At 49.0% G+C, this 12,466-nt stretch overlaps 1 protein-coding gene across 3 annotated transcripts in view; it reads left to right on the forward strand.

Moving 5' to 3' along the window:
* DDHD1 (DDHD domain containing 1) overlaps nt 1–8,770 on the forward strand; it is a 42,900-nt gene extending 34,130 nt beyond the window's left edge. For 2 of the 3 annotated variants that reach the window (XM_069949367.1, XM_069949369.1), the window contains 4 exons: nt 1,197–1,346; nt 3,921–4,164; nt 5,994–6,181; nt 8,268–8,770. In XM_069949367.1, coding sequence (XP_069805468.1) covers nt 1,197–1,346; nt 3,921–4,164; nt 5,994–6,181; nt 8,268–8,462 — 777 coding nt within the window. In that variant the 3' untranslated portion in view covers nt 8,463–8,770. Of the gene's footprint in view, nt 1–1,196; nt 1,347–3,920; nt 4,165–5,993; nt 6,183–8,267 lie in introns of all 3 variants that reach the window. The other variant, XM_069949368.1, reaches the window with a different exon arrangement.
* The last annotated feature ends 3,696 nt before the right edge of the window (nt 8,771–12,466 follow it).

The raw sequence follows: 12,466 nt of genomic DNA on the forward strand, positions 1-12,466 counted from the left end.
GCAGTTGAGGTTTATTATGAAAGGCTAGGGACACACTTGTATATGTGTACTGCTGTGCAGACAACAACAAAATGGCGCTGCCCAGCAGTACACATAATAGCACCTTTCCCCTCTTTGTTTCCCCTGTGAAAAGAGGAGGGAGGTGATGATGTCACAGCAGTTGAGCAGAGACTGCCTCTTTTTTTCAGCAGCCGGCTTTCAGGCTGCTTTTACCAGCAGTTTCCTGGTGGAGCTCCCCCTGGTGGCCATCACTGGGAAATATGGAAAATTAGATTGTTAATTTTTCATATTTCCTTAGATGTAAAAAAAATGAAAACCACATATAAATTAACAAAAAAAAATAACAAATTCAGTTTTAACACTTTCAAAAATTTTTTTAACTTTGCGACACATTCCCTTTAAGAGCCTTCCATCTGCTGTAGAAGTATGTTAGAGACGTTATCTAGGATTAGAAAAGCATAGTTACTTTCTTGCAAAAACAGCGCCACCCCTGTCCTCAGGTTGTGTGTGGTATTAAACATGAGCTCTATTCAGTTCAGAGAAGCTGCACCCAAACTGAGGACTAGAGTGGTGCTGTTTCTGGTAGAAAGCGGCCATGTTTCTGAAAGTCTCACAAAGTTGTGTATCAGAAGTCAGCACTAAGTAGGTAGGCGTCTATTCTTGTGAGCTGACTGCATTTACATGGTTGTCTTTTGTTTTATCTGACATTCATGGTAAGAACTGACACTACGGAATCGGCGCTGAAATTCCATGCACAACCCCCGTGCGCGGACTCCACTCTCCGCTCAAAGAATTGACATGTCAATTCCTTGAGCAGAGAAGCACGGAAAGCCAAGGCGTGCAAGCCCTCCCATTCAAACAGATAGCAGGATCCCGCACGGAATTTCAGCACAGATTCCGTAGTGTGAACGGGCCCTAAAAAATCCAGAATTCTCACAAAGGGATGGGACCTCTGGGATGCCCACCAATCATAGCTAATGTGTTCGCTGACCCGGCGGCTAACGGCTCTGCAGCCATATTCTTGTACATTGACCGATACTGTTCACTTATCCATAAGATGGGACTACTCCTTTAGCTCCCCTAGTCCTTTGTTAGCCAGAACCTCTTGAGTGCTGTAAGTGGATGATTATTTTGTAATTTAGTTAATACACCGTGCCTTCTATTGTACTCACCATTTACCTGCATGAACCTTTTAGGTTGAGAATTTTTTCTGCATGGGTTCGCCCCTAGCAGTATTCTTGGCATTGCGTGGAATTCGTCCTGGAAATCGCGGGACTCAAGATCATATTTTACCTAGAGCTATTTGTAACCGTTTGTTTAATGTATTCCACCCTGCCGATCCTGTGGTAAGTCTCTACTCATTCCGTAGTTGTGGGGCTGTAGACACTTGTATAGGGACAATAACCATGTAAAGAGAATTTATTACCGAGCCTCGTGCTGCAATAACATTGATGCTAATGACCGCTCCATTGCATGGGGGCCATGTTCTCTCCCATATCGAATAATAGCAATCCTCCTGGAGTCATGTAATTTATCTGAATTTGCCTGACATTTAGATTGTCATGCCAACCCACTCGCGACCTAGGAGGGAATTGTTGCCCAATGACATCTGACCCCTGTCATAGAATGATGCCTCACCTCTGGCATAGACTAGGGGCCCCAGTCACAGCCGTGCAATCATGTAATGCAGGGTTAGGGATCCCTGGCTCTTCAGCTGTTGCAAAACTACATCTCCCATCATGCCTGGACAGCCAAATCTTTAGCTTTGGCTGTCCAGGCATGATGGGAGTTGTAGTTTTGCAAAAGCTGGAGAGCCAAGGTTCACTACCCCTGATCTAATTGTACAGAGGAGTCACAACACAAATGTCAGAAACCAAAGGAAACAAGCATTGGGCATGTTGCGTTTTAACATTTCTGATCATTTGGACCCTAACCGTATCCTACACTTTATCATGATGGAATAATCCTTCATGTGTGGGTGTGAATTCTCTTTAGATGGTTATGTAAGGCTGCGTTCAGATTGGCATATTTCTGGTCCATGTAGCGTCTGTATATTATTTGCCGAATCAGGAATGGATGTGAGAAGAGGTCAAAGTTTCTTTAGTATATACTTCATCTTACATCATTAAAAAATTTTTTTTTAGATAACTAAATACTATATATGTGTAAATATGTAGATAGATCCTACATGGGCCAAAGATAAGCAAGTGCTGGAAACAGTGGTTTATCCGATTTCAGGAATTGTTGCTTGAAGGGGTTGTCCTCTAAAGTGTCCTGACAATCCCCGTCTCTCCTCCTCCATGTCTGTGCTGGTACGGGCTGATTTCCTTTCAGACTCTTGATGTGAACCATGGTCTTGGGGGTATGTGCTCAGCTCATGGAAGTAAGAGTCGGGGAGTGTGGATTGTCATAGAGCTCCATACAGCCCTAATAAAGCGTAACTTTAAAGTGTCACTGCCATTTAAAAAATTTTTGGCAGAAATCAATAGTACAGGCGATTTTAAGAAACTTTGTAATTGGGTTTATTAGCCAAAAATACATTTTTATCATGAAAAAGCAGTTTAAAGCTCTCCCCCTTATGGAGAGGGGAGGGGTGGAGGCAGATGAGGCACCAAAACAGGAAAACAAAGCGTAATTTACAGCTTCATCACCGGGCTATCTCCTCTGATGTCAGCACTGACCTCTCTGACCTCTGAATACCGGCTTCCACATAGGTCCCGCTGTGTAATCATTTGTTCTCTGCTGGTGACAAATCTCCCCCCTCCCCTCTCCATAGATTACACAGGGCTCCACTGATGTAAACTAGGTGATATTTCCTGATAATGAGCAGTGAATGAGAGAGAGATGGGGGGGGAGGGGGGACCTGGGGACTGTACTTTTGATTTCTGCAACAACAAAAAAAGACGACACTGATGTCCTAGTGACATGTTAGAAGTTGTGATCGGTGGGGATCGGGTTGTAGAGACCCCACTTACGGCTAAAACAGAGCATGGCTAAGTTCTTTGTCTCTTTTGTTTCCACTCAGCCCTCCTGGGAGCATGGGTGCCATGACTGTCATGGCGTCTGTGCTGTGCAGAAACAAAGGGACAGGATGCTTAGCTGAGCATTCTTTCTCTTTGTTCCAGCGATCAGTCTCAGCAGTCGGACCCCTCGGACAACTCCTGACATGTCCCTATGGCCTTTTGGAAGTGGAATAAAAGTTTAGGCACACCTCAGTGCCAGTGTGTTTTAGTCATTGTATGGGGGAACTTGGTGAGGACCGAGCGTCCTATCTAATGAAGAAAATCCTGCACATGAGTAGTCACCCACCGTTAAAGGGAACCTGTCACCCCCCGTGCCAGAGTGACAGGCTCCCGACCCCCCTATACTCGCCTGATCCCGCCGGGTCCCGCTTCTGGATCCGGTCAGGTCACGGAGATATCAGCCGCTGCAGCCCGGCGCGCGCGCTGAGACATGAGTCCAACACTTATAGAGAATGACGGAGAGTCCAGCGCTCCGTCATTCTCTATGAGTGTTGGACTCGTCTCTCAGCACGCGCGCCGGGCTGCGGCGACTGATATCTCTGCGACCCGACCGGATCCAGAAGCGGGATCAGGTGAGTATATGGGGCTGTAGCGGGGGCTCGGGAGCCTGTCACCCCAGCACAGGGGGTGACAGGTTCTTTTTAAAGTATATGGGAAATGTATAGAACCATTGTGGCTGAGCATGACCACACATTCTCTGCCCCCTCAGAGGTCACATGGCCCCCGATCAGGCTTCTGTGTCTTGTCAGCTAGTGGGAGCAGTGATTACAGAGCCTGGAAGATGTTCATGAAGTTCACTTTCTACTGGGTTGATCCAGAGAAAGAAGCTATAACAAAAACACGTGGTAACTATTGAGCCCTCTTCACACTGCGTCTGGTTTTTTTTTTTTTTTTTAGGCCTACAGACTTGAGCCATTAATACTAAAGCACTACAGCAACATTGCACCTGTCCAGATCCACTCGTCCAACACCACCAATCCCATTCCATACAAGAGTCTGAAACCTTGTCTCATCAACCCGTCCAAAGATACTACCTCAGTGTCCGATACCGAAAGCATACCGAGCCCCAGCACTTCACCGGTTCTGCCTCGAAGACACTATGGAGAGTCCATAACAAATATAGGCAAAGCCAGTATCTTAGGTAATGTCTGTGGTATTAGTACAGTGTTCTGCAGCTGGGAAACTACCAATCACTGGCCGTTGCTCTGTCCCATCTGCCATTGATTGACTGACTGAGTGGGCTGTCACTCCCGAGACGGGTTTGTCTCGGAAGTGGAAGCGTTGCAGTCAGCGATTGAAACCACAGGAGGATACCGAAGGCTCTGTCTAATGTTATATATAATAGCAGCAATATATTAAATGTAGGGATGAGCAAAGTTACAGTACTAGCAAAGTAATACCCTTCGCTAGTCATGGCCGTTGGCTTGTCAACCTGCTGCCTTTGTACTCTCAGCCGCTCCGCTTCGGGTGCCTGAAAAAGTTGATAACAGTCCTGGGAAGCACTTTGCTAGTACAGTGGTCCCTCAACTTAATACAATATACAATTGTTTTCCTCATTTGCGATGACATTTTGGGGGATTCAAAACCAGTTACCAGTTTTGGTCTCAACATACAATGGTCGTCCTGGAACCAATTAGTATTGTATGTTGAGGGACCACCATACTGTACTTTTTTTTTTTTTTCTTTTAATGCCAGACAACCCCTTTAAGTAGGATTTGCCAGTGTAAATCTGCTTTTAATTTTGCAGGTTAATACAGTATATATTGGGTAACTATAGCAATGCCCTGTATAGAGAGATGGTTTCTAACAGAGAAACAGTGCACATGCTGCCGTAATAAAAGACTCAACATTATAAAGAGTTTATGATTTTTGCATTGGCTTTAAGGCTATGTTCACACTACGTAAAAGTACGGCCGTTGTAGCCATCGGCAACAACGGCCGTACTTTTTGCGGAGCGCAACATAACCTTATCTGATATGGGATCCCGGCCGGAGCGTATACACATCGTATACGCTCTGGCCGGGATCCCATATGGGGCCCAAAATAACTGACATGTCAGTTTTCTGCGGCCGGAATTCAGTGAATTCCGGCCGCAGAAAGACCTGTCAGTTCACACAGTGAAGCGAGCGGCTCCGGCCGCTTGCTTCACTGTGTGCTATGGGAAGCTCTGATGCGGCGCGCGCTGATGCGCCCGCATCAGAGCTCTGCGGCCGGACGGATCATCCGGCCGGTACTTAAGATGATCCAGGCACAGACCGGCCGTTCCGTGACCCGGCCGGGGTCACGTAACGGCCGGTCTGATACGTTGTGTGAACAAAGCCTAAAGATGTCGGGATGAAAACCAACCACTAGATGTCAGCATAGAACCAACCACTAGATGTCAGCATAGAACCAACCACTAGATGTCACCATAGAACCAACCACTAGATGTCAGCATAGAACCAACCACTAGATGTCAGCATAGAACCAACCACTAGATGTCAGCATAGAACCAACCCCTAGATGTCAGCATAGAACCAACCCCTAGATGTCAGCATAGAACCAACCACTAGATGTCAGCATAGAACCAACCACTAGATGTCACCATAGAACCAACCACTAGATGTCAGCATAGAACCAACCACTAGATGTCACCATAGAACCAACCACTAGATGTCACCATAGAACCAACCACTAGATGTCAGCATAGAACCAACCCCTAGATGTCAGCATAGAACCAACCCCTAGATGTCAGCATAGAACCAACCCCTAGATGTCAGCATAGAACCAACCACTAGATGTCAGCATAGAACCAACCACTAGATGTCAGCATAGAACCAACCACTAGATGTCAGCATAGAACCAACCACTAGATGTCAGCATAGAACCAACCACCAGATGTCAGCATAGAACCAACCATTAGATGTCACCAAAGTTAAAGGATTTTTTTTATTTTGCTTGGCTAAATTTCTCCCCGTCTCATTCCTTCAGGTGCTGCGAGCATCGGGAAAGGCCTTGGAGGAATGTTGTTCTCTCGATTTGCACGTTCTAGTGCAGCTACATCTCAAGGTTATGAAGTCAAAGAACCTGCTGATGGGGAAGACAAGAAGTCAGTACAAAGTCAAAGTACTGGGACGTCCCAAACCATTCCACACAGCATCTCAGGCTCACTGGACCCAGGTGAGGGTCGGTCTACCATCGTATGACCAAATCACATATAAAGCTGCACAAACCTAAACAACACACATCAGGGGATGTCCCAAGATAAAAATCTGTCCCCTATCCACAGAGCTGAGGGTATCTAGCTGGATTGGCGGTGGTACTGACCACTGGGACCCCCAGGGATTGTAAAAAACCAGAGTTCAGTTGAGTGAATGCTACGGTGGTGTTTGGTCACCCCTCCATTCACCATGTACAGCTCTCCACTCTGTTTCCTTATTGATAGGTGATAACTTAACTTAATCTGTGCTGTTATCTGGAATACTGGATTACCGACCACTGCACCTAATGCTTGTGCATTACGTCCTCCGATAAGCGGTGCAGGCGCTCGCCATCATCCCATTGTTATTTTCAGCCTGTTCCTCAAGTGAAGGGAAATGATCTCAGCTCTTGGCCGTTCACCAATATGGTCTGTCCGTTATAGACACTCATTTGTCCAGAGCGTTCTGTGAGGACGTCCTGTGTGAGAAAGTAGAGACAAATGGAGAACTGAATTCCCGGCTTCCTTCCTCTTAGTCCCTATAGATTCTCAAGGGTCGCTTGCACTTACACTTGTAGATTGACAGTATTTGCACACCTGACCTCTCCTCATGTATCGTCTCTTAATGTAGTCATTGAATTTTTGCTATTAAATTTGTATGTAATTTGTGGCTCCCAGAGCCATACTGTACAAAAACTCCATGATCCTGTCGTTTCATTTTTTTTTTATTTTTTTTTTCTGAAATCAATAGTCCAGGCGATTTTAAGAAACTTTCTAATTGGGTTTATAAGGCAAATATGCCATCATCTGAATTCAGAAAGCCTTTCCCCAGGTTCCCCCCCCCCCCTCCCTCCTCCTCTCTCGCATTCACTGCTCATTATCAGGAAATCTCGACTCTTTTACATCAGTGTAACCTATGGTGAGGGGAGGGGAAAGATTAGCCACCAGCAAAGAACAAGGAATTACCAGCCACCAGCAAAGATTAGCCACCAGCAAAGAAGGATTACACAGCGGGACCTGTGTGAAAGCCGGTATTCAGAGGTCAGAGAAGTCAGTGCTGACTGTCAGAGGAGATAGCCCGGTGACGTAGCTGTAAATTAACTCTTTGTTGTCCTGTTTTGGTGCCTCATCTCCCTCCACCCCTCCCTTCTCCATAAGAGAACAATGAAGACAGGGGGGAGAGCTTCAAGCTGCCTTTTCATGATAAAAATGCATTTTTCGGCTAATAAACCCAATTACAAAGTTTCTTAAAATCGCCTGTACTGTTGATTTCTGCAAAAAAAAAAGTTAAACAACAGTGACAAAGGGGTAAAGGGGTATTCCAAGATAAAACTAACTTGTCCCCTATCCACAGCAGCAGGCCAATATGGAAATCGCCGGGGGGGGTGGGTATGGAGTTAGGACCCCCTGCGACCTCTTACTTGTCCCCTATCCTGTGGATAGGCGACAAGTTTGTTTTGTCTTAGAATACCCATTTAATGGTGTGTTAGACCGGGCAGATTCATTCATACTGTCTTGAGTAAGTGTTCAGGCCTCACCTATTGCTAGAGAGCTGGGAGAAGCACAACTTAAAGAGGTTATCTAGCGCTACAAAAACATGGCCACTTTCTTCCAGAGACAGCCCCACTCTTGTCTCCAGCTTGGGCGGGGTTTTGCTGCTCAGTTCCATTGAAGTGAATGGAGCTTAATTGCAAACCGCACCTGAACTGGTTGTGTTGTCTCTGAAAGAGAAAAGTGGCCATGTTTTTGTAGCACTGGATAACCCCTTTAATATAGAAGTGGGATAGAAGCGCTCAGCCTGGTGCTTCCCTAGGCTCCATACAGCCATCATCAGAGGTCTGAACACCCAGAACCAACCAGTCAGTACCAACCCGATAGGGTGTACCACAATGGGTTTTCTTAGCTGAACAAAGCCGTCATTTACCTGCACAGCGTTACATAATACATCGGTAATGTTAGTAATAGACAAACCTCATGCTTTGTGCCGCCATGTTGTAGTAATAAGGTTGTGTCGATCTGCAGACCTAAAGCGACTATATGATGGTCTTCTCTCTTTCCTCTATACTGATATTGCAGTGGATCTGGAGCACCGCATCGACTTTGAGCTACGAGAAGGACTGGTAGAAAGCAGATACTGGTCGGCCATGACGTCGCACACGGCATACTGGTCCTCCATGGACGTGGCGCTCTTCCTTCTGACCTTTTTATACAAAGATGGCGAGATGGAGGACGAAGACAAGCTGGGCGGAGAGGAGCTATAGACGGACATTGGCAGACTGAGGATGCATGTCTGAATGTTCTTTTGGTTTTGTTTTTTTGTATTTTTTTTGTTTCTTTGATTCTAGAAGGCACCTTAATCCTTATATTATTACTTGCTGATGGTTTCCTTTAACCCCCCCCCTCCTCATTGATCCCATACATTACAGCAATAGAGACCTTTCCATAGTTGCCTGATGCAGCGTGTAGTATGTATATGGCAGTGCCTAACCTCAGCAACGTCTTTTAGGTGATCTTTAGGCATTTTGGGCAAAGGCGTACGCCTGGGGTAGGGAACCTTGGCTCTCCAGCTGGTGCAAAACTACAACTCCCATCATGCCTGGACAGCCAAAGCTAAAGCTTTGGCTGTCCAGGCATGATGGGAGTTGTAGTTTTGCACCAGCTGGAGAGGCACGATTCCCTCCCCCTGGCGTAAGACGTCCGGGATGGGTCGAGATCCGCATTAACCCCTTCAGGATTGTATCCATATAAAAGTACCAAATCTTCAGATTAACGCAAACTAATTCCAGTTTATTATTAATACTTCTCATAGTTTTATTTATTTTTCCTCTTCTTTTTTACAATTTTTTTTCTCTTTTTTTTTTTTTTTTCCTGATCTTAAGAACAGTCTTCATTTTCTACATATTTTGGAGTTTTCTGTCCCAGAATATAACATATCTTTGTACTAAAATAACTGTGGACACTGGCGCACACTCTCAGTAATATTTTCATTACAAAAAACTAAATAAATCTTTGTGGTTTCACATAGGAGAAGCGTGGCCGGAGTGATTTCAGTATGCGGGGAATGTGTCGTAGCGGCTACTGATATGTGATCTGCTGGGGGGGGGGGGGAGGGCTCACAGACCCCCAAATATTAGTGTCAACATCTGATCTTCATTAATGGAGTATGCGGCTGAGGATTCCGGGCCGGGCTTTAGGCACAGGGAGCCATCTGGATGACGGTATTAAGGATTTCTGCTCTGGGGCCGGTGATATTTACATGTGGCTGATCACATGGTTTATTGGGCAAATAATTTTTCCCCAGAAAAAGCCAATTAAGACAATCAATAAAACACCAAACAAGCAGCATGTTCACATTATTGGACAGATAGCAACAAATTGGGGGAGTTTCTTTGCGGTTGAACCGAGGGGGGGGGGTTGGTCCTCTGCAGATGAAACTGGGGGGGGGGGGGCTGGTCCTCTGCGGATTATACTGCTGGGGGGGCTGGTCCTCTGTAGATGAGACTGCTGGGGGGGGGCTGGTCCTCTGTAGATGAGACTTCTGGGGGGGCTGATCCTCTGCGGATAATACAGCTGGGGGGGGGGGGGGGGCTGGTCCTCTGCGGATGAGACTTCTGGGGGGGCTGGTCCTCTGCGGATGAGACTTCTGGGGGGGCTGGTCCTCTGCGGATGATACTGCTGGGGGGGGGGGGCTGGTCCTCTGCGGATGAGACTGCTGGGGGGGGGCTGGTCTTCTGCGGATAATACAGATGGGGGGGGCTGGTCTTCTGCGGATGAGACTGCTGGGGGGGGCTGGTCTTCTGCGGATGAGACTGCTGGGGGGGGCTGGTCTTCTGCGGATAATACAGATGGGGGGGCTGGTCTTCTGCGGATGAGACTGCTGGGGGGGGGCTGGTCTTCTGCGGATGAGACTGCTGGGGGGGGCTGGTCCTCTGCGGATGAGACTGCTGGGGGGGCGCTGGTCTTCTGCGGATGAGACTTCTGGGGGGGCTGGTCCTCTGCGGATGAGACTTCTGGGGGGGCTGGTCCTCTGCGGATGAGACTGCTGGGGGGGCTGGTCCTCTGCGGATGAGACTGCTGGGGGGGCTGGTCCTCTGCGGATGAGACTGCTGGGGGGGCTGGTCCTCTGCGGATGAGACTGCTGGGGGGGCTGGTCCTCTGCGGATGAGACTTCTGGGGGGGCTGGTCCTCTGCGGATGAGACTGCTGGGGGGGGCTGGTCCTCTGCGGATGATACAGCTGGGGGGGGGCTGGTCTTCTGCGGATGAGACTGCTGGGGGGGGGCTGGTCCTCTGTAGATGAGACTGCTGGGGGGCTGGTCCTCTGCGGATGAGACTGCTGGGGGGGCTGGTCCTCTGCGGATGATACAGCTGGGGGGGGGGCTGGTCCTCTGTAGATGAGACTGCTGGGGGGGGGGGGCTGGTCCTCTGTAGATGAGACTGCTGGGGGGGGCTGGTCCTCTGTAGATGAGACTGCAGGGGGGGGCTGGTCCTCTGTAGATGAGACTGCTGGGGGGGGCTGGTCCTCTGTAGATGAGACTGCTGGGGGGGGCTGGTCCTCTGTAGATGAGACTGCTGGGGGGGGCTGGTCCTCTGTAGATGAGACTGCTGGGGGGGGCTGGTCCTCTGTAGATGAGACTGCTGGGTTGGGCTGGTCCTCTGTAGATGAGACTGCTGGGGGGGGCGGGTCCTCTGTAGATGAGACTGCTGGGGGGGGCTGGTCCTCTGTAGATGAGACTGCTGGGGGGGGGGGCTGGTCCTCTGCGGATGAGACTGCTGGGGGGGGGGGGGCTGGTCCTCTGCGGATGAGACTGCTGGGGGGGGTTGGTCCTCTGCGGATGAGACTGCAGGGGGGGCTGGTCCTCTGCGGATGAGACTGCTGGGGGGGGGGGGGCTGGTCCTCTGCGGATGAGACTGCTGGGGGGGGGGGGCTGGTCCTCTGTAGATGAGACTGCTGGGGGGGGCTGGTCCTCTGTAGATGAGACTGCTTGGGTTGGGCTGGTCCTCTGTAGATGAGACTGCTGGGGGGGGCTGGTCCTCTGTAGATGAGACTGCTGGGGGGGGCTGGTCCTCTGTAGATGAGACTGCTGGGGGGGGCTGGTCCTCTGTAGATGAGACTGCTGGGGGGGGCTGGTCCTCTGTAGATGAGACTGCTGGGGGGGCTGGTCCTCTGTAGATGAGACTGCTGGGGGGGCTGGTCCTCTGTAGATGAGACTGCTGGGGGGGGGCTGGTCCTCTGTAGATGAGACTGCTGGGGGGGGGGCTGGTCCTCTGTAGATGAGACTGCTGGGGGGGGCTGGTCCTCTGCAGATGAGACTGCTGGGGGGGGGCTGGTCCTCTGTAGATGAGACTGCTGGGGGGGGGGCTGGTCCTCTGTAGATGAGACTGCTGGGGGGGGCTGGTCCTCTGCAGATGAGACTGCTGGGGGGGGCTGGTCCTCTGTAGATGAGACTGCTGGGGGGGGGGGGGGCTGGTCCTCTGTAGATGAGACTGCTTGGGCTGGTCCTCTGGGGATGCGACTGCTGACAACCACTAATTGTAGCTGGGCCATATGGAAGCCATTAGAGCAGATGTGGACATCAGACGAGCACATTCCTCACAGACAGGCAGTCACGGTGTCTAAGCCGTAATAATGCGCCCGGCTACTGGATGCCACTAAAGGCCGAAATCCAAAGACAAATATCCCGGGTTGATGGATTTACAGTGTGAATGACTCCATGATGACATAGCGGAGGCCGAGCAATCACCGACTGCTAGAAACTCTCATAGACCATTACTAATCATTGTGATCGGCCGCGATCCCTAAAATACGTCTAGTGCCAAGTGATGGGGTGCGGGGGAATAGTATACCCCCTTATATCTCCGGCTCCATCTGGCCCTGATCCTTATAGTGATGTGTACATTGCCCATGTGTCATCCAGCCTAATCAATCAGAGGGATCCTGTGCCTTACAGCGCCCCCTGCAGTAGCTACTAAGTCACTAATCACCATGAGGTTTCTCTTAAAAAAAAAATTAAAAACCCATTGATTTTAATGGAAGTGGGTAAGGGTCCATTTACAAAGAAAGATTATCTGCCAAAGATTTGAAGCCAAAGCCAGAAATTAATTTGAAAAGAGGAGAAATCTCAAGCTTTCTTTTATGACCTGAACTCTGTTTATAGTCTGTGAGACTCTGAGATGTCACAATTTTCTGCACAGTTTTGCTGTTAAGCTGTCATTGAAATCAATAGGATCAGCAAAAAATGTGGGACATGGCTGTACATATCCTAA

This window comes from Dendropsophus ebraccatus, chromosome 13 (genome assembly GCF_027789765.1).
Source record: "Dendropsophus ebraccatus isolate aDenEbr1 chromosome 13, aDenEbr1.pat, whole genome shotgun sequence".
Taxonomy (NCBI): Eukaryota; Metazoa; Chordata; class Amphibia; order Anura; family Hylidae; genus Dendropsophus; species Dendropsophus ebraccatus.